The sequence below is a fragment of the Pseudorca crassidens genome, chromosome Y (genome assembly GCF_039906515.1).
Source record: "Pseudorca crassidens isolate mPseCra1 chromosome Y, mPseCra1.hap1, whole genome shotgun sequence".
In the NCBI taxonomy this organism is placed as follows: domain Eukaryota; kingdom Metazoa; phylum Chordata; class Mammalia; order Artiodactyla; family Delphinidae; genus Pseudorca; species Pseudorca crassidens.
Window position 1 is genome coordinate 1,801,270 of NC_090318.1, and position 19,072 is coordinate 1,820,341.

The window sequence follows — 19,072 nt, forward strand, 5'->3', positions numbered from 1 at the left end:
TTCACTGAGCTTTCTTGTTGAAGGAAAACCCCAGGGAAACACACATGACCCTGAATGTGGATATGATTAAGGGTATCTGAGGTCTGTGTTTTCAGCGTGTTATAGAAAACATTATTCTCCTCTTGCCGTTGGAGATCAGAAAAAACCAACTGGCCTGGACAGCTTATTATAAGAAAGGAGCTCTTCATTGATTACCCCGATGGACACCGTGCCATATGTGTGTGTGCGTGTGTGTGTGTGTGTGTGATGGCTCAGTCCCACTCCAGTAAGACAACTGACTGTGTGATGCTCACTTCATATGAGTAAGTCCCATTTGCTTCCCTTGAAAGTTCAATTCTGAGACAGTAACCCATGAGCACATGGCAAACACGATTATGGAAACTCCACGTACTACCCATAACCTAGTTTCCAGTTGGCGCGTTTTGGATGCTGGCCGAGCCTGGTAACGATCAGTCTGCAAGCAGGACCCGTAGCCAGCACGTCGGCAAGTCAATAATCCCTCAGCTCCAAACGAAGTTCTCCCTTGACAAGACGAACAACTGCCTTGCATTCTGCCTTGGTGTCCTAGGTTTAACACGACGGAGGAAGATGGAAAGAGAGACCACCCACCAGGACCTCTGAAAGTATCGTCAGCTAAGAGGAGTCTGTCCTTCCACGAAGGGAAGTCGGCAGAGACAGCCCGGGATGCGGCAGGGCCGCCTGTGAATTCCAGCCTCATCCAAACACCTGCTACAGTTGGTCACAGAAGCACGGCAAGGGTGCCGGCTGCCTGTAAGGGGTCCCAGGACACACACTGAACATGCTAAATGTTTAGTGAAAACCACATCAATGCAGGACAGCATATTTATAACATGACATCTCACCACAGAGGTGCCACAACCAACGATATACGAGGATGTGAAGACGCACTTATGAATAAAAGAGTGAAAAACTGCCCCAAAGTTAAGTTTGGGAAACTCAAACCAAGACAGCTATGTTCACAAGACAGGGCCGTGCCCATAATGTGTCAATGATTACTGTGTCTCCAAAGCAAGGTCAGGCTGAAATAACGTGAGCCTTAAAAGGTTAAGGATGGGGCCTCCCTGGTGGCGCAGTGGTTGGGAGTCCGCCTGCCGATGCAGGGGATGTGGGTTCGTGCCCCGGTCCGGGAGGATCCCACATGCCGCGGAGCAGCTGGGCCCGTGAGCCATGGCCGCTGAGCCTGCGCGTCCGGAGCCTGTGCTCCGCAATGGGAGAGGCCACAGCAGTGAGAGGACCGCGTACCGCAAAAAAAAAAAAAAAAAAAAAAAAGGTTAAGGATCTATCCATTGGAGAGGGACAAATGGTGTGTGCTGTGGGCTGAATTGTTTTCCCCCTCTTCCCATAACAGAAGAGGTTATGCTGTGGAGTCCTAACCCCCAGAACCTCAGGATACAACCTTCCTTGGAAATAGGGTCTTTACAGAGGTGATCAAGTCAAAATGAGGTTGTCTGGGTGGGCTGCGATCCAATATGACTCGTGCCATAAAGCAAACTCCAGAAGCTGGAGAGAAGCCTGGAAGAGACGGAGCCTGGGCGGGTTCCTCCCAGGGCCTCCACGAGGGACCCACCCTGCCTAGCCAGCCAACCTCGATCGTGGACTTCCAGTCTCCAGGACTGTGAGACAGTAACTTTCCGTTGTTCTAAGGAACCCAAATTTCTGGTCCTTTGTCATGGCCGCCCCAGGAAACTCATACAGTAACCACTGTTTTACAAAAGCAAAAGTTACTTGGGAACTGGCGGTCCAGTGGTTAGCACTTCGCACTTTCATTGCGTGGTCTGAGTATGATCCCTGGTCAGGGAGCTAAGATCCCGCAAGCCACACGGCGTGGCCAAGAAAGAAAAAAGAAGAAGTTACTTGGTACAAACCATAACAATGTGGACTTCGCTGATTTACTCCACTGAAGAATAGAGAAGAGAGAAAGCCAAGAAAAATAAGGAGACTTTTCTACGTTCAGAGGAAGTAAGCCCATAAGATGTGAGTTTCTTGTGGGGAGAGGAAGCCATGAGAAGAGTGTGCTTGTGAGGAACCCTATGAAAGTCCCCTCTGAGCTCTGGTCTGTAGCTGCACCTCTGTGGACAGAGCCACAAGACCCAGGGACACGCAACACTTGAACCCAAAGAAGCACCTTGGCTGGTGACACAGCACGTAGCCTAATCCTGCATCCCGAGGGTTCTGTTAACTTTGCCACTAAGAGCAAATCTTAATCTCTTGATCTCTTCCGAGGTCAAGAGTCAAGATGGGGGACTCGCTTTGGTTTGGGTCCAAGGAGAGGAGGTAGCAGGGTACCATTTTCCTAGCCGAGGGCAGCCCAGGAAACAGCTGCCTGCATTAAGAGGGGAGGGTCCAAGGACAAGCAGGACGAGCTGTCCCCGGGAGAGGTGCAGAGGGGTCTTCCCGTGCGGCCACCCTCAGGGCTGGCACGCAGCTGGGGCACCTCTGACGCGACCCCCGCAGAGGGTCCCTTGGGTCCCGAGGTGCCCATGGGTGCAGGAGGCTGAGCACGGAGACAAGTCAGGGTGCAGGGTGGGTAGACGACCGACACCACGGCACATCACCTACAGAATGCCTTGCCCACATCTGTGCCCCTGACGGTTCATTTCACGTGTCCACGCTCAAGTGTTTGGTCCAGTGCCAGTCTAGATGGTGCCAGGAAGTTATTTTTCAGAGGAGATGAACCATGAAACCAGTAGCCTGCGTGTAAAGCAGGTGAACCTCGGCCATGTGGGTGGGCCTCGTCCTATCAGGTGAAAGCATTCAGGGGAAAAGAATGAGGTTCCCCCAAAAGAAGAAGGGATTTGGCCTCAAACACCGCAGCATAGAAATGCTACCTAAGTCACCTAGCCTTTAGGTTCAAGACTACGACCTAAGTCACCTAGTCTTTAGGTTCAAGACTACAAACGTCACCGCTTCCCTGAATCTCTGGCCTGCTGGTCAACCTTGTCAGCTCCTCCAAGCATGGGAGGTAGTTTCTGAAAACAAGTCCAACTCTAGTGGGGAGCGGGAAGGGGGGGGCAATATAGGGGGAGGGAAGTAAGAGATATAAACTATTATGTATAAAATAAGCTCCAAGGGGACTTCCCTGGCAGTCCAGTGGTTAAGACTCTGTGCTTCAGCTGCAGGGGGTGTGGGTTCAATTCCTGGTCAGAGAAGCAGGATCCCACAAGCCACACGGTGCAGCCCAAAAAAAAGAATTTAAAAAATAAAAAAATAAGCTACAAGGATATACTGTACAGCACAGAGAATATAGCCAATATTTTACAATAACTGTAAATGGAATAGAACCTTAAATTGTGACTCACTCTGTTGTACACCTGCAACTTATATAAATTATATAATATCTGTGGCAATTTTTAAAAAAAGATGCAACAGAGCTTTGTGCAGTTGATACCTTTAAAGAAAAGTCAGTCTCTCCCTCTCACATATACGTAAATTATAACTATACATATAATTATAATTGCATAATTACATAAATATTGCAGATATATTTTATATCATTTACATATTATATATAATTAACTATTATAGATATACAAGTATTAAATAAATTCAATATAATTTTTTTACTTAAATAGTATATAGCTTTTTCACCCTCTTCCCACTAAATATAACTTTTTTTTTCTTTTTTAACCAAGCTGTCCACTACATCACAAGTCTTGTTCACTGACTACAATTTTCCCAAGATTCCGCCCACCTCTTCCACTGGAATTTCTTCTGTAGGAGGAGGGACTGAGTGCAGCCGGGCAGAGGTGACAAGCCCTCTCGTGTGGAACAACCCACCTGGGTTTGGAACACTTCATGCTTTTACAAGTGATTTATGCTTGACAAGAACGCTCCTTACCCAAGCCAGCAAATCAATCTTGGCAATTAACCGTCATCACCAGCGGTGTCTACATCAGGTGCGAGCCAAGAATTCACTCTTTTTTTTTTTTTTTACCCGGAAAGGCAGCATGTTTTTAACCCAAGTGGTTCTCAAATGTCAGCATGCATTAAGAGCCCCTCAGAGGGCGTGTTAAACTTCCCAATGCCTGGCCGCACACCCTGAGTTTGGCTTGTTTTGTTTTGAACACGGTTTTAACGTTTTAACAGTCTATTGTCAAGCCTTTAAAATAGAACAAGCGTGAGTTAGGCTCTTTTGGTTTTTTTAAAGGTAATTTTCTGTATGTTTATTATAGAATGAAAAGGCTGTATGTGGCGTGGTCTCAAGTGAAATATACACTATAAGGTATATATAAGATTTACCTGGAGGGGGCAGGTTGCTAGGAAATACCCTTTTATTGTCTTTTTAAACAATTTTGATGGCAGTAGAGTTGCTTTACAATGTTGTGTTAGTTTCTGCTGTACAGCAAAGTGAATCAGCTGTACGTATACCTATGTCCCCTCTTTTTTGGATGTCCTTCCCATTCAGGTCACCTCAGAGCAGTGAGGAGAGTTCCCTGTGCTATACGGCAGGTTCTCCTTAGTCATCTATTTTATACATAGTAAGATTTACAGTACTGTGGTAGTTTCAGGTGTACTACAAAGTGATTCAGTTATATATATGTGTATACATGTGTGTGTGTATACGTACATATATTTTGTCAGATTGTTTTCCCACCCTCAGAGTTTTGATTTCACAAGTGGTGGCTGTGTGGTCTGAGCATCTACCTGTATCATCCATCACTTCTCAGGTGATACAGATGCTGTTGCTCTGGGGACCCCACCTTGAAAACCACGGTCCTAAACGGTCTCATCCCCTTTGGATAACCATTTAGGGGAAAAAACGATAACAACGAGATGCCTTTGGTGTGATTCGACATAGGAAACGTAAACAAATACAGGAGGGCAGTTATCACCGCTTCCTGACACACTCACTCCTGCGGGCCATGAGATTACTTCTCTGCAAATGTCAGAGTTTTGTGCGATGCCATAAAAAGCTTCATTTTAGAAAAAGGAAGCTACGGTGCACACATCTGCGTTCTCTCTTGCATATTTCTACACCCGTATTCAAAGGAGAAAAAGACAACGATATTCCTGAAAGAAGCGCCCCACCCCGTACACGGGTCCCCTTGTCACGATGCTGGGTTTTTTTTTTTTTTTTTTTTCAGTACACGGGCCTCTCACTGTTGCGGCCTCTCCCGTTGCGGAGCACAGGCTCCGGACGCACAGGCTCAGCGGCCATGGCTCACGGGCCCAGCCGCTCCGCGGCATGTGGGATCTTCCCGGACCGGGGCACGAACCCGCGTTCCCTGCATCGGCAGGCGGACTCTCAACCACTGCGCCACCAGGGAAGCCCACGATGCTGTTTTTTACGAGCCGTGTGGAGTCATGCCCCCATCAGATGCAGGAAACACTTGGCGATCCTATACCCTCTGCAGACCCTGAGCCTGGACCCATGCGGATGAGAGAACCACTCTGTCCAAAGACGCCCCTTTGAGGGACGACTGGACCCCAGGAGTTAAAACACAGGGTGTTGAGTCCAGGGGGAGAAGCAGCCGCATTGCTGTGCGAGTGCTTGAGGCGACATTAGACTCTCTAGAGGCTCAGGGGCCTTTTCATTCTCTTGCTATGCACGCCCTGTGCGGAAAGCACCGGGTTGGCTCAAGGGCTACGCACGCCTACGTGCTGAGAAATAAACGGGGACAACTCAGAAACGGCAGCGAACGAAGTCAGCCCGTTAACTCCATCAGGACCCCAGAGCGCCCGTGACACCCATCCTGGCCCGGCTCAGAGGCCACGGGGCTGGTCCTCCACGAGACCCACACACTCTGAAGGTCTCCTTCAGCCCCAGCACAGGTGACCCACAAACTGGGGGCTGAAAGCCACAGGACTTCATCCTCCCCCAGTCCTGGAGGCCAGGCGTCTGAGACAAATAGCACAGGACAGCACTTATATGTGGAATCTAAAATATGACACACAGGAACTTATCTACCAAACAGAAACAGACTCACAGACGCAGAGAACAGACCTGTGGTCGCCAATGGGGAGGCGGAGGAGGGGAGGGGAGGGGGGAGGGGGAGGGGGAGGGGAGGGATGGACTGAGACTCTGGGATTAGCAGGTGCAAACTGTTACATTTAGGATGGATAAACAACAAAATGCTACTGTAGAGCACAGGGAACTCTACTCAATATCCTGGGATAAACCATCATGGAAGAGAATGCGGAAAAAAACGTATATATGTGTATAACGGAATCACTCTGCTGTACACCAGAAATGAACACAACATTGTGAGTCAACTATACTTCAATTAAATAAATTTTTTTAAATATATGCTTCTCAGTTTCCTCAAGTGTAAAATGACGATAATAATAGGATTTACCTCAAAGCATAAATATAAATAGACTGATATGGATGTGTGAGTGCCAGTTAGCAAACAATTATTAATACGGGCAGACCTCACTTTACTGCGCTTCACCGATACTGCATTTTTTTTACACACTGAAGGTCTGGGGCTGCCCCGCGTTGAGTAAGTCTCCTGACGCCGTTTTTCCAACATCATTTGCTTGCTCTGTGTCTCTGTGTCACATTTTGGTCATTCTCGCAGTATTTTAAACTTTTCCATTATTATTCTATTTGTTACAGTGATCTCTGATCAGGGATCTTGGATGTTACTACTGCAAAAAGATTATGACTACCTGTAGGCTCAGAGGATGGTTAGCCTTTTTTAGCAATGAGGTATTTTTTAATGAAGGTGTGTACACTGTTTCTATAGCCATGATGCTATTGCACACTTACTAGACTACAGTGTAGCGTAAGCATCACTTTCAGATGAACTCGGAGCAAAAAAATTCGTGTGACTCGCTTTACTGCAGTATTTGCTCCACTGCTGTGGTCTGGAAGCGAACCCGCAGCATCTCCCAGGTCTGCCTGTGTTAGTCAACACAGCTTTCACCTCGAGACAGGTTGATTCACAAACGTTTGGGGGTGTGAACCGCCATCACCTGGGACGAGCACCCTGCCCAGTGCGTCGTGGTGACGGGTCACCCTGACCGTCCTGGCAGCACTCGAGACCCCTGGCGACTGGCACCCACCTGCTCTGAAGGTCGTCCAAGTTCAGTTCCCCGACGTAGTGTGTGGCTGAGGACACGGTCACCACCCTCGCGCTGCAGCCGGGGGCACCCGACTCCCGCAGGGTGTCCAGGAGGAGGTTGGTCAGCAGGAAGTGCCCCAGGTAGTTCACACCAAAGTGCTCCTCAAAGCCGTCCTCGGTGGTCCCCTGCGGCACCATCATTACACCAGCTGCGGACACAGGAGGGTTCACGGACAGTGAGATGGGAGGAAATGGGATGAGGATGGCAGGAGATGGGAGGAGGCGGGATGGGATGAGGTGGGGGGAGGTGGGATGGGAAGAGATGGGATAGGATAAGGTGGGATGGGAAGAGATGGGATGGGATGAAGTGGGATGAGATGAAGTAGGATGGGATGAGATGGGATGGAATGAGGTGGGATGGGAAGAGATGGGATGGGATGAAGTGGGATGAGATGAAGTAGGATGGGATGAGATGGGATGGAATGAGGTGGGATGGGAGATGACATGGTTTGGATAACATGGGATGAGATGGGATGGAATGAGGTGGGATGGGAGATGAGATGGTTTGGATAACATGGGATGAGATGGGATGGGAGGAGATGAGGTGGGATGAGGTGAGATGGGATGAGGATGGAAGGAGATGAGATGAGGCTGGATGGGATGGGGTGGGATGAGGTGGGACGGGGATGGGATGGGATGGGAGGAGATGAGGTGGGATGAGGTGAGATGGGATGAAGATGGAAGGAGATGAGATGAGGCTGGATGGGATGGGGTGGGATGAGGTGGGACGAGGATGGGGTGGGATGGGAAGAGGTAGGACAGGATGGTGGCGCTGCCCCCCAGGTGGATGGGGCACCTGCCCAGCGCCAGTAGGGTGGCTCTGGTCCTGGCTGCTGCCCCACCTTCCTGCCTCAGTTTCCTGCTCTGTACACGGTGGGGAAGATGCCAAAAGACCAACAAGACCCCTTCCTGCTCTCAAACTCTGCCCTTCAACGGCCCGAGCTTGTAAATGATGAGAAAACAGCAGGACCCCCCAGAAAGTGAGACAGTCCTGAGTCACCCAACAGTGTCCCCCGGGCAGATCACTGTTCTGGATGGGAACAGCCATCCGCAGATGCCAGGGGCCTGGTCTGAGGCGGGGGCAGCACGGCTGGGACACCAGGGGGTGACGCTATCCTATGGTCCACAGGCAGGTGGACAGAGCACTGATCCCCAAACTCACGTTGCCACGGCAGCCCCTCACTCAGGTGAACCCCACAAGTGAATTCATCCCTCAGGCGCCCTTTGGGGAACTGCAGGCCCCAGCAGCCAGCCCCTCGGCCATTGGTCCATAAACACATTTGTGAAGCATATCCTGGGGCTCCGTTCGTTCTACCCGTCAGTTTGGGACACCCAAGCCTGCCCTCCGGTGGGGGGCAAAGGTCACCTAAATCCCTGTCCCTAAGTCCCTCCTACAGAGGCCAGGACACAGGTGATGGGCAGAACACATGCCCGGCCCATATGGTTCCATCTCCTAGAACGGCCAGCAGGCTTGCACGTGTGTTTGTCTATGTGTGTGTCTAGATGTGTGTGCGTGCTGCCTGCCTGTGTGTGTATTTTATTTGTGCATGTAATTCTGCATGTATTCGTATGCTTACTCTAGATGCATTTGTATATGTCCATGTATACATGTGTATCGCGTATATGTTCATATGTATTTGCACACACGTGCACACGCACACATTTATACACATCCATGTTTATGCGTTTGTGTGTTTGCATGCACATGTGTTTATAAATGCCTATCAACTTATGCATGTTTTCTTTTGCATATATGTCGTATGCATGCCTATGAATTTGCAGTGCGGATGCATGTATATGTACTTGCATGAGTGCCTGCATTTGCATAACATGCATATGCAGGTACATGTGTACATATTTGTAAGTATATGAGCAGTTATTTGCCTATGTGTAAGTGTTCACAGTCAACTATGCATTTGCACATGTGTTTATGTGTAATGCATGCATACGTGCATTCCAGTTGTATATTCGTCCACATAGGCTTTTGTATTTACATATATATTTGCATTTTCAAGTTGTTTTGCATATATGCATAATTTTATACACATACGCATATATATTTTTGCATGTGTGTATACATGTGTTTGTACTTGCATGTGTATACACTTCTCTGGGTATATGCATTTACATATGTGTATATGTTTGTGTTGATATGTTTGTTTACATGGATGTATACACATATATTTGTATATGTATATGTACATTTGTATGTGGCTGTATATACATTTCTATATGTAATTCTCTGTATATGCATTTGTATATGTGTTTGTTGATGTGTGGGATTTTTTTTTTGTTTTTTGGGGTTTTTTTTGCGGTACGCGGGCCTCCCACTATTGCAGCCCCTCCCGTTGCGGAGCACAGGCTCCGGGCGCGCAGGCTCAGCGGCCATGGCTCACGGGCCCAGCCGCTCCGCGGCATGTGGGATCTTCCCGGACCGGGGCACGAACCCGCGTCCCCTGCATCGGCAGGTGGACTCTCAACCACTGTGCCACCAGGGAAGCCTGATGTGTGTGTATTTTATATGGATGTATTCGTATATGTATACATATATATTTGTATGTGCTTGTGTATGCATTTCTACATGTAATTCTCCATGTATGCATTTGTATATGTGTATGTTGATGTGTATTTTATATGGATGTGGATTTCTATATGTATATTTCTGTATTTGTATATGTGTGTGTATATATATATTTGTATGTGCCTGTGTATGCATTTCTACATGTCATTCTCCAAATACGCATTCATGTCTGAGTAACTGTATGTGTGGACAGTTTTCCCAGCTGCACTGCAAGGCCCCTCCCGGGCCACACAGGCCACACTGCACGTCCCTCCACACTCAGGTCCCGGGTAGGTTTCACGACCCCGTACATCCCCACTGCAGGTTCTGAGGTTCCTGAGGCAAGAAAACATCTGATTCAGGCTCTGGCTTTCACAGAGCCAGCCAAGTGCTCTCGGTGTTGCAAGGTGGTAATATTAAAAAAACAGAGCTGTAGGAAGGCTGCGGGCTGACGGCAGCTTCCACAGACAAGGATGGAAGAGGAACCGTGACGGAAGATGGGGCTCCAGACGCAGACACGAGAAGACGGGGAGTTCAGGTGTGTGGTGTCTCACCTCACACGCATCCTGGCCACACCTGCCTCTTCCCTCCACACCCAGCTCTCCCCAGAAACCTCCGGACTGCGGAAAGTTTATCCCCTGCGCTGATGACTTTCAAACATCATGACTGTGGCACAGCATGGACGGAGGCCACAGACACGAGAAAAACGAGCTATACGTGTCTTAGGCACTCCGCGGAGTGTGTGTTCAAATATACCTACAGCCACTAAAATTCGATGAACAAAACAGATTGGGAGTTTGGGACTGACAGGTTCACACAGCTACATTTAAAATAAAATGCCTTTCCATTAAAACAACATAAAGAAGAAGTGGCTTGGCAAAGTTCACACAGCCAGGAAACTATAGAATTAGGTCAAAGGATGATTTTATTTTTAACTTTTATATTGGGGTACAGTTGATTAACAATGTTGTGTTGGTTTCAGGTGTAGAGCAAAGTGATTCAGTGACACATATATGTGTATCTATTCTTTTTCAAATTCTTTTCCCATTTAGGTTACTACAGAACTAAAACCCATTATTTTAACTCTAAACCCTACGATTCTCTTTTTCCCCGGGACCATCATGTAACCAAAACTAGGTTTTCTCAGCTACAGACCTACATGCTCCAGCATGTCTGGTCTCTAAACTTGTGTCGTTCTGAGATGAGACACTTTGTTACGATTTTCACAGTCAAATGAATTTGTTGAGATTACATGACATTAGGCTCAAAAATACTCTAAAATGTTGTCTTGTAGTCAATAAAAAGTAAGGTATAAAAAAAAATGTTTCTGGACTTCCCTGGAGGTCCAGCAGTAAAGAATCCACCTTCCGGGCTTCCCTGGTGGCACAGAGAGTCCGCCTGCCGATGCAAGGGACACGGGTTCGTGCCCCGGTCCAGGAAGATCCCACATGCCGCAGAGCGGCTGTGCCCGTGAGCCATGGCCTCTGAGCCTGCACGTCCGGAGCCTGTGCTCCGCAGCGGGAGAGGCCACAGCAGTGAGAGGCCCACGTACCGCAAAAAAAAAAAAAAAAGAATCCACCTTCCGACGCAGGGGACGTGGGTTCGATCCCTGGTTGGGCAACTAAGATCCCACATGCCACGCGGCACAGCCAAAATAAATGAAAACATTTTTTTTAATTTGAAAAATGTTTCTGAAGAGCATGCCAGGGTGCCGTTCAGAAGTCACCCAGAAGAAACACAGGCTTTTTGGTTGTCACGTGGACATAAGGTCTGGCATTTAGAGAAAACGCACGCACTTCCCTGGTGATGTGTTTCCTTGATCGCCCAAGTTAGTGGGACGAAGCTAGACCAGTGAGCTCTGTCAGTGCCTGCAGCGCAGGCAGCCCTCAGCGCAGGACAGACCCGTGCATCCAGGGCACCTGGCCGATGTGAGGCTGGTTGAAAGGGACAGCAGCCTCCAAGCAGCCGGACAACCAGCCTGCACATGCGTCTGACACCCGTTTCCTCGGGAGACGAGTCTGTGTCGCATTCCTCAAATCCTGGCAGCCTCATGCACTTTGCTGTCATGAGTCGAACGCAGTGGCAATGACAATGTCGTACAACGTCCAAGGGCATATGCTCAGAAAGACCCCAGAGCTTCCGGTTTTCAGAACTCTGTCTCTCTGGGCACAGCCAGCTTCACTAGAGAAGGCTGGCAGTTCTGAGATCACTATTTTGGTGAGGAGACCGCACGTGGGGATCTGGTCGACCAGCTCAGCTGAGGCCAGGCGACGGGCAGGACCAGTTTCCCGCCACAGGAGAAAGCCACCCTGGACGTCTGGCCCTGGCTGACCCGTCAGACAACGGCGACCCAGGTGCAACCCCATGGGAGGACCAGAGTGATGACTGCCTAAAATGCAAGCACAATGGTTATTTTGATAGCAGCACTGTTGACGATAGCCAAGACTCGGGCGCCACCTAAGTGTCCAAAGACAGAGCAATGGATAAAGATGTGGTGCATGTATACCATGGAATATTACCCAGCCAGGAAAAAGAATGAAATAGTGCCGTTTGCAGCAACGTGGGTGGACCCAGAGACCATTATACTCCGTGAAATAAGCCAGACAAACACTATAGGATATCACTTATATGTGGAATCTGAAAAATACAACCCACTAGTGAATATAACAAAAAAGAAGCCGACTCACAGGTACAGAGAACAAACACGTGGTTCCCAGCGAGGAGAGGAAAGGGGGGAGGGGCAGGATAGGGGAGGGGAGTAAAGAGGAACAAGCTATTATGCATAAAATAAATAAGCTAGAAGGACATATGTACAGCACGGGGAACACAGCCAATATTTTATAATACCTACAAATGGAGTATAATGTTTAAAAGTTGTGAATCGCTATATTGTATACCTGTGCCTTATATAATATTGCACATCCACTGTACTTCAATAAATATAAATAAAAAATAAAAAAGGGGAGCCACTAGGATGGGGGAGTGGTCTGTGCACGCTGAAACGGTCAAGTCCAGGCTAGAGAGCTCCACCTCCTGGGACAAACTGGCAGCCACTAGACATGCCCTTCCAAGGTCAAAATCCATTGGAAAATGCCCCACATCACGGAGCAGGGGCATTTGAAGGGGATATGGGGTGAGCAGGAATTATGGCCTGAATCTGGGGGTGTTAACCCGCGGCGACTTCCCGGCTTCCACCTGGTGAGTTGAGGGTAACATTATATAATAAAAGGAAGCTGGTGGTGGTTGTTACTTCCTTACGATGGTCTTTGATTCCTTGGACGTTGACAGCAGAGAAAACAGCCAGGAGGCTCGGGTCAGCCAGACATTGGAACAGCTGCACCGACTCTGGATGTCACCCCGCTGGGGCAGAACAGCCGGACTCATCCGTGTTCATGTTCGCCGGGGCACCCGTGGTCCAGTTCGTGGTGACCTGAGCTGAAGGGCAACCCCTCCCCGATCTCCTTGAGGCTGTACCTATTCCATCCGCCCCACTCCGTGTTACGTATTTCCTAACGAGAATGTACAAGACAGGACATGTGCAGCAATGACGCAGCCCTGGGGACCTGCCAACACGGATCGTCATTGCATACAAGCTCTGCTGACAGATTCTAGCAGAAACTCACTGACCCCGAGCAACAGTGAGGATGCTCCGGGCACAGCACGAGTTCAAGGTGAGCTGGGAAATCATCACAGTCATCTGAGCAAGGTCTGGGCGGAAATAGCATCGTTGGGGAAAACATATTTTTAAAGCAACAGCAAGGACATCGCTGCCATGCACACAGCTGCCCACCCACCGTGTTCCAGAAGCATCTAGCCCATCCTGGGGTTCATCGAAGCTGTGTGAGGGCTACAGCCCCTCGGAGGCTGGACCCAAAAAAAACTCCCGGGGTCCCTGCCCACGACTAAGCCCACGATAAACTGAGATGCTGAGAATAATCACGCCGGTTTCTTTTTTTTTTTTTCCAAGGTGGACCATTTTCTTAAAAAGTCTTTTATTGAATCTGTAACGATATGACTCCTGTTTTATGTTTTGGTTTTTTAGCCACAAGGCCTGTGGGATCTTAGTTCCCTGACCAGGGATGGAACCCACATCCCCTGGATTGGAAGGCGGAGTCTTAACCACTGGACCACCTGGGAAGTCCCTGGTTTCCATTTTTTAAGCAAAATGTCCTAGACAGCTCCCTGGGTAGCAGATCTAACTGCAACAATATTGACTGAACGTCTGGCGGGTGCTGAGGGAGAGATTTTAAAGGTTCGCCCACGTCGCTGCACTTGTATTTTTTAAATGGATAAAGGGACGATGTCATGTCAGGGCTTCACATGGTCATCCTCGTTAGTGACCCTCCGTGAAAACAGCAGCCTCTGCGAACTGACACACAGGAAAAGAAGCCGTAAAAAATATCTGCTAGGGACTGCCCTGGAGGTCCAGTGGTTGGGACTCCACGCTTCCACTGCATGGGGCACGGGTTCGATCCCTGGTCTGGGCACTAAAATCCCACAAAGCTGCACAGTGCACCCCCAAAAACATCTGCTCGTTGGTGGATGGATTTGACTGGTGAGTGGACACACGTCTGTGGCCTGGAATATCTCAGCGTCACAGGTGGCTTCTACACTTTGTACTTGTGTTTTTTAAAAATTTTTCGGCTGTGCCACACAGCTTGTGGGATCTTAGCTCCCCGACCAGGTATCGAACCCGAACCCTGGCAGTGAAAGCACAGAGTTTTAACCAGTGCACTGCCAGGAAATTCCCCCACTGTTTTTACTTCTATAGATAATTTTTGCCTTGCATAGAAAAGCCAAGCCACTCGTCTGGAGGATGTTTCCAATCCAAAGAAAACGTATACGTTTTGTATCCAAGAAACCATAACGTGTACTGTTTGCACTTGCCTGCTGGGATGTGGGCAGACTCTCTGCACGGTTTTCGTGCTTTTCTAATGGATACTGGCCTGTGATGCTTGTTCATGGAGATGTATCAAATGTCTTCTTTGCCTGTATATTTCCATGCTTAGGTATTTCTAACGTTTATTTGTTTCCCCGTCTACTTCCATACACAGTGACGCACCGTGAAAAGTAAATGGCGTGAATGATATGTATATTATTATTCAAAATAAAGTCTTTCACTTAAAAATAAACCATGCGTTATTCCTTATAGAGAGGGGAAAAAAATAGATGTGTCCCAATCAGGAGAGGATGAGAGAGAGTTATTTGCCTTACGGGGGAAAAGAGAGGGGCAGGGAATGAGAGAGAGAAAGAGAGAGAGAGAGAAAGACAGACAGAGAGAGAGAGACAGAGAGAGATAAAGACACAGGGAGGGGGAGGGGGAGGGGGAGGGGGGAGAGGGGGAGAGGGAGGGGGAGAGGGAGAGAGGGAGACAGGAGAGGATGAGAGAGAGTTATTTGCCTTACGGGGGAAAAGAGAGGGGCAGGGAATGAGAGAGAGAAAGAGAGAGAGAGAGAAAGACAGACAAAGAGAGAGAGAGAGACAGAGAGAGATAAAGACACAGAGAGGGAGAGAGGGAGAGAGGGAGAGAGGGAGAAACAGAGAGAGACAGAGAAGGGTATATTGTAGCTGGTGCCCAATGGCTACATGAAGGTTTAAGTCCAGAACACGAGGAACATCTTAGAAAACTCTCGCAGACAATCCACCATCAGTCCAGGGCTGACCACGAAACCTGCCTCCAGAGCTGGGGTCTGCCGCAACTTTGGAATCCAGAGACTTTACCATCAGTGGAACTAAAAACGCAAAAGTAAAGACGTCTGGAAGCAGGCAACCAAGGCAGTCAACAGAGGAACGCAAAACTGTTTGGAAAGAAGGATAGAAGATTCTGGAAAGGGGACGAGGGTTCTGAATCCACCTACACAACGCGACCAGGAAAGGAGGTGTCCATGTGTCTCGGGGAAAATCTACAGATGGAGGGAAGCCTGTGATCTGAGGCAGGACCGGGGGTGGCCATGAACCCAGGTGTTTGTCAGCCCAGCAGGACCCGCGTGCTGGGGCTGAGTGCTTAGGGGTACTGAACACAGTCACATCCTGGGCCAGTGAAAACGTCGAGCTTCAAAGAGCACATGAGTGTGTCCCAAATCATCCTTAAGTCAATGGAGAAAACACTGGCTAGAGCATCACGTGGACAGGTCCAAAGGTCACCCTCGTACTGTGTTTCCAATACTGTCATCTCCCTGTCACCACAGAGGACAGAGCGCCCCATGCCCCATGGCCACGGCAGAGATGCCACCGCTTACTGAGGATGTTTCCCCAACGAGCAACTATTCGCACTAGAAATACGCCCTGGGGACCCGCTATAAGCACAGCCAGGACACCTGGGGCCAGGGGATCGGAAACGCCCAGCTCTGTTAAGAGCTCCTGTGTTGCACTGTTTCCAAAAAGACATCAAAGTAAGGCAGCAGGAGCGTGCATCCTCTCGGGGAGGGTGCATCAAAAACAGAATCTCCCTCCCACCCAGAAAACCCTTCTGAAAAGGAGACAATTTTATCATTGACTCACTGTGAAAGCAGAGGACAATCAAAGAAATTGCAAAGACGAGAGGACATGTCACCCTCTTATACAGCAAAGTGGCTAAAACCCATCCCATTCACAGTCTGAGGATAAAACTACTCCATCATCACAAAGTCTATATATAATAGACGCTGGAGAGGGCGTGGAGAAAAGGGAGCCTCCTACACTGTCGGTGGGAATGTCAGTTGGTGCAGCCCCTTTGGAGAACAGGATGGAGGTTCCTCAGAAAACTAAAAATAGAGCTACCAGAGCTACCAGCTCCAGCAATCACACTCCTGGGCATATATCTGGACAAAACTCTGGTTCGAAAAGACACACGCACCCCAATGTTCACAGCAGTGCTGTTTACAATAGCTAAGACATGGAAGCCACCTAAGTGTCCCTCAAGAGAGGAACAGATAAACAAGATGTGGTACGTAGATACAATGGAATATTACTGAGCCATAAAAAAAAAGAATGACATAACACCATTTGCAGCAAGATGGCTGGACCTAGAGATGATCATACTGAGTGAAGTAAGTCAGACGGAGAAAGACAAATATCATATGATATCACGTCTATGTGGAATCTAGAAAAACAGTAGAGATGAACTTATGTGCAAAGCAGATACAGGCACACAGATGTAGAGAAGAAACTTATAGTTACCAAGGGGGGAAGGCGGGGGATGCATTGAGAGATTGGGATCGACACGTACACACTGCTATATTTAAAACGCATAACCAACGAGGACCTACTGTAGAGCACAGGGAACTCTACTTAATACTCTATAATGGCCTATACGGGAAAAGAATCTAAGAAAGGGTGCGTACATGTATCACTGATGCCCTTTGCTGTACACATGAAACTAACACAACATTGTAAATCAACTGTACTCCCATAAAAATTTTAAAAAAAGAGCTCCTGAATTAAATGCTGGATGCATTTGGGTAATTAGAAAACCACTGCATCTTTGGACCCACTTCCTGGATGCTCAGCAAGGGCTTTGGAAGAAGGAGGCCCTTGAACAGGGACACGGGATGGGCAGCCTCCTGTACTCCTGTGGCACTTATGGAAGCCGGGTCAATCACGCCCAACAGCCCTGCGAGCTCCACCACCAGCAGAGGAGCGTCCAAGTGTCTTCTGCTCCCAAAGGCAGGAGGAGCACCCCGGAAAGCACGACACAGCGGGAAACGGTTCCCTCAGGGAGACACAAACCCCGGGAGAGAAACAGAAGGCGCTGACGGTGGTCCACACATATTCACATCCAACCCTCCAAGGATAAAGGCACCCACGGTGCGTCACCAGTCTCCCAAGAGACACATCCGTCGCCTCTTTCTCGGAGGAAACGCCGAGCACATAAATAAGGAAAGGATTCGGGCATCTGCACCCCTACCCCAAGAACTGGGCCCCGACTCCCTGCTTTCTTGACCCCCCTGTCGGTGCCAAGGCCACGGCGGCCACTGCTGGGAAGACTGGCTCTAAGTGTACCTGGTCCCTGGTCCTCCATGCTGACTTAGGATACGAATTCACGAACGAATGAAGAACTATACCGAAAACTGGGCTCCTACGTACCTGGCCGGGCAAGCATCTTTGTGATTTCTCAGGGTTACCACGGACACTGATTTGGAGGGAAAAACATAATTTTTAGTAATTCTTGATCTTGAGAAATATATCCACGTGTGTTATGGGGACAACTCCTCCAAGGCTAAAACTGAAGTCCTGAGGGCTGGTGACAAATCTACCCGACTTCTGGCACAGGGATGGGAAACGAGATAAATCCGTATGGATGTGAATAAGTGATAAATACTGACCAGCTTGGCAGGACGCAATCATGCTTGGGTTAGATAAATCCTCAGCTTCTCTCCTGAGTTCCCCACAGCCAGAGAGAGGCGGTCTGGTTCTATTTATGTCACGCTAGCGAGGGCAGAAATATTCCGCGTCCGAAACACCAACGTTTGCAAAATCCTGATCGCTCTCTTCAGGAATAAAATTTAGAAATGCAACGCACGGAGTCTAGCGAGACGTGGCCCTTGGACGTCTTCTCTGTGGGACACAGCTGGGGCTGTTTTCCATGCGAGTTGATGGGTGAACAGGAGTTTGTCCTATTAACCCAACTCCTCTGAACCCATCACCTTGGGGCGGGGGGGTGGGGGGGGTCGGTAGTTAATATCCCAGAGGAGGGTCCCAGGCATATGGTTTTCAGAAACTCTGCAGACCCTCCTGGACACCAACAGTACCATCGACAGGGCTCCCCTCTGAGAAGTCCTGTAGTTGGGAAGCCCACTGGCACCTGCTGACTCAGAATCTCCCCAATATCGGTCCCTTCAGAACTGTCGTTTGAACACAGCAAAGACAGACCCTCGTGTACAAACCAAGCCACGAGATGAATGAGAAAATCCTTCACTTCCCCCACATCAGCTAAGTCTGCCCCGAGCCCCAGGCACACTGCGCTGGTAATGAATCCATTCTCAGTCTGGACTGGACCCTCCTGGCTAACCCCTGGCCCGAGAGGCATTTATCCCTGGAGCCGTCCACCCATCCTGGGTACCAGAGGGGGATGCCCCTTCCTAAGTCCAGGGGGTGCCAACACTCCTGTGGTCCCGTGGCATCTCTGAGAGACACAGAGGCTCTGCCAAGGAGGGATCCCCTTTTTGAGGGACCCGACAGCCTTCCTGCCCAGCACCGTGGGGACTGGGCATCCATTATGGGCACCAGTATAACCTCCGCCCCAGGGCACATCGTTCCTGAAAGTTGCTGTCTGAACCCACAGAGGCTGTTACTTCCAAGTCCTAAGAACCGGGCTCCTCCCTACAGGGACCCAGACGGGGTTCCGAGAAGCACCGTCCTAAGTCTGCAGAAGAAACCGCCCCAGAGGCAAGAATGTGCCCAACCCGGCCAACAATTTGAAAGATAAAGGGTACCACACGACAGG

At 49.1% G+C, this 19,072-nt stretch overlaps 2 protein-coding genes across 2 annotated transcripts in view; one reads left to right on the forward strand and one right to left on the reverse strand.

Moving 5' to 3' along the window:
• The window catches only part of LOC137217865 (dehydrogenase/reductase SDR family member on chromosome X-like), a 193,738-nt gene that overhangs the window by 25,495 nt on the left and 149,171 nt on the right, over positions 1 to 19,072 (reverse strand). The window contains exon 5 of the mRNA XM_067724857.1: positions 7,030 to 7,237. Within this exon, the coding sequence (XP_067580958.1) occupies positions 7,030 to 7,237 (208 nt within the window). The remainder of the gene's footprint in view (positions 1 to 7,029; positions 7,238 to 19,072) is intronic.
• Positions 8,712 to 12,109, forward strand: LOC137217874 (uncharacterized). The gene is made up of 3 exons (XM_067724877.1): positions 8,712 to 8,795; positions 9,243 to 9,294; positions 11,988 to 12,109. The coding sequence occupies exons 1-3, from the start codon at positions 8,712 to 8,714 to the stop codon at positions 12,107 to 12,109; spliced, it is 258 nt and encodes an 85-aa protein (XP_067580978.1).

What these genes read in the sequence shown, in the direction of transcription:
- LOC137217874 (XM_067724877.1), top strand. Translation starts at nt 8,712, where the DNA reads ATGTTCATATGTATTTGCACACACGTGCACACGCACACATTTATACAC. An exon ending in TTGTGTGTTTGCATGCACAT is followed by an intron (nt 8,796 to 9,242) that starts GTGTTTATAAAT and finishes TTGTGTTGATAT; the next exon opens with GTTTGTTTACATGGATGTAT. An exon ending in GTATATGTATATGTACATTT is followed by an intron (nt 9,295 to 11,987) that starts GTATGTGGCTGT and finishes CTGACCCGTCAG; the next exon opens with ACAACGGCGACCCAGGTGCA.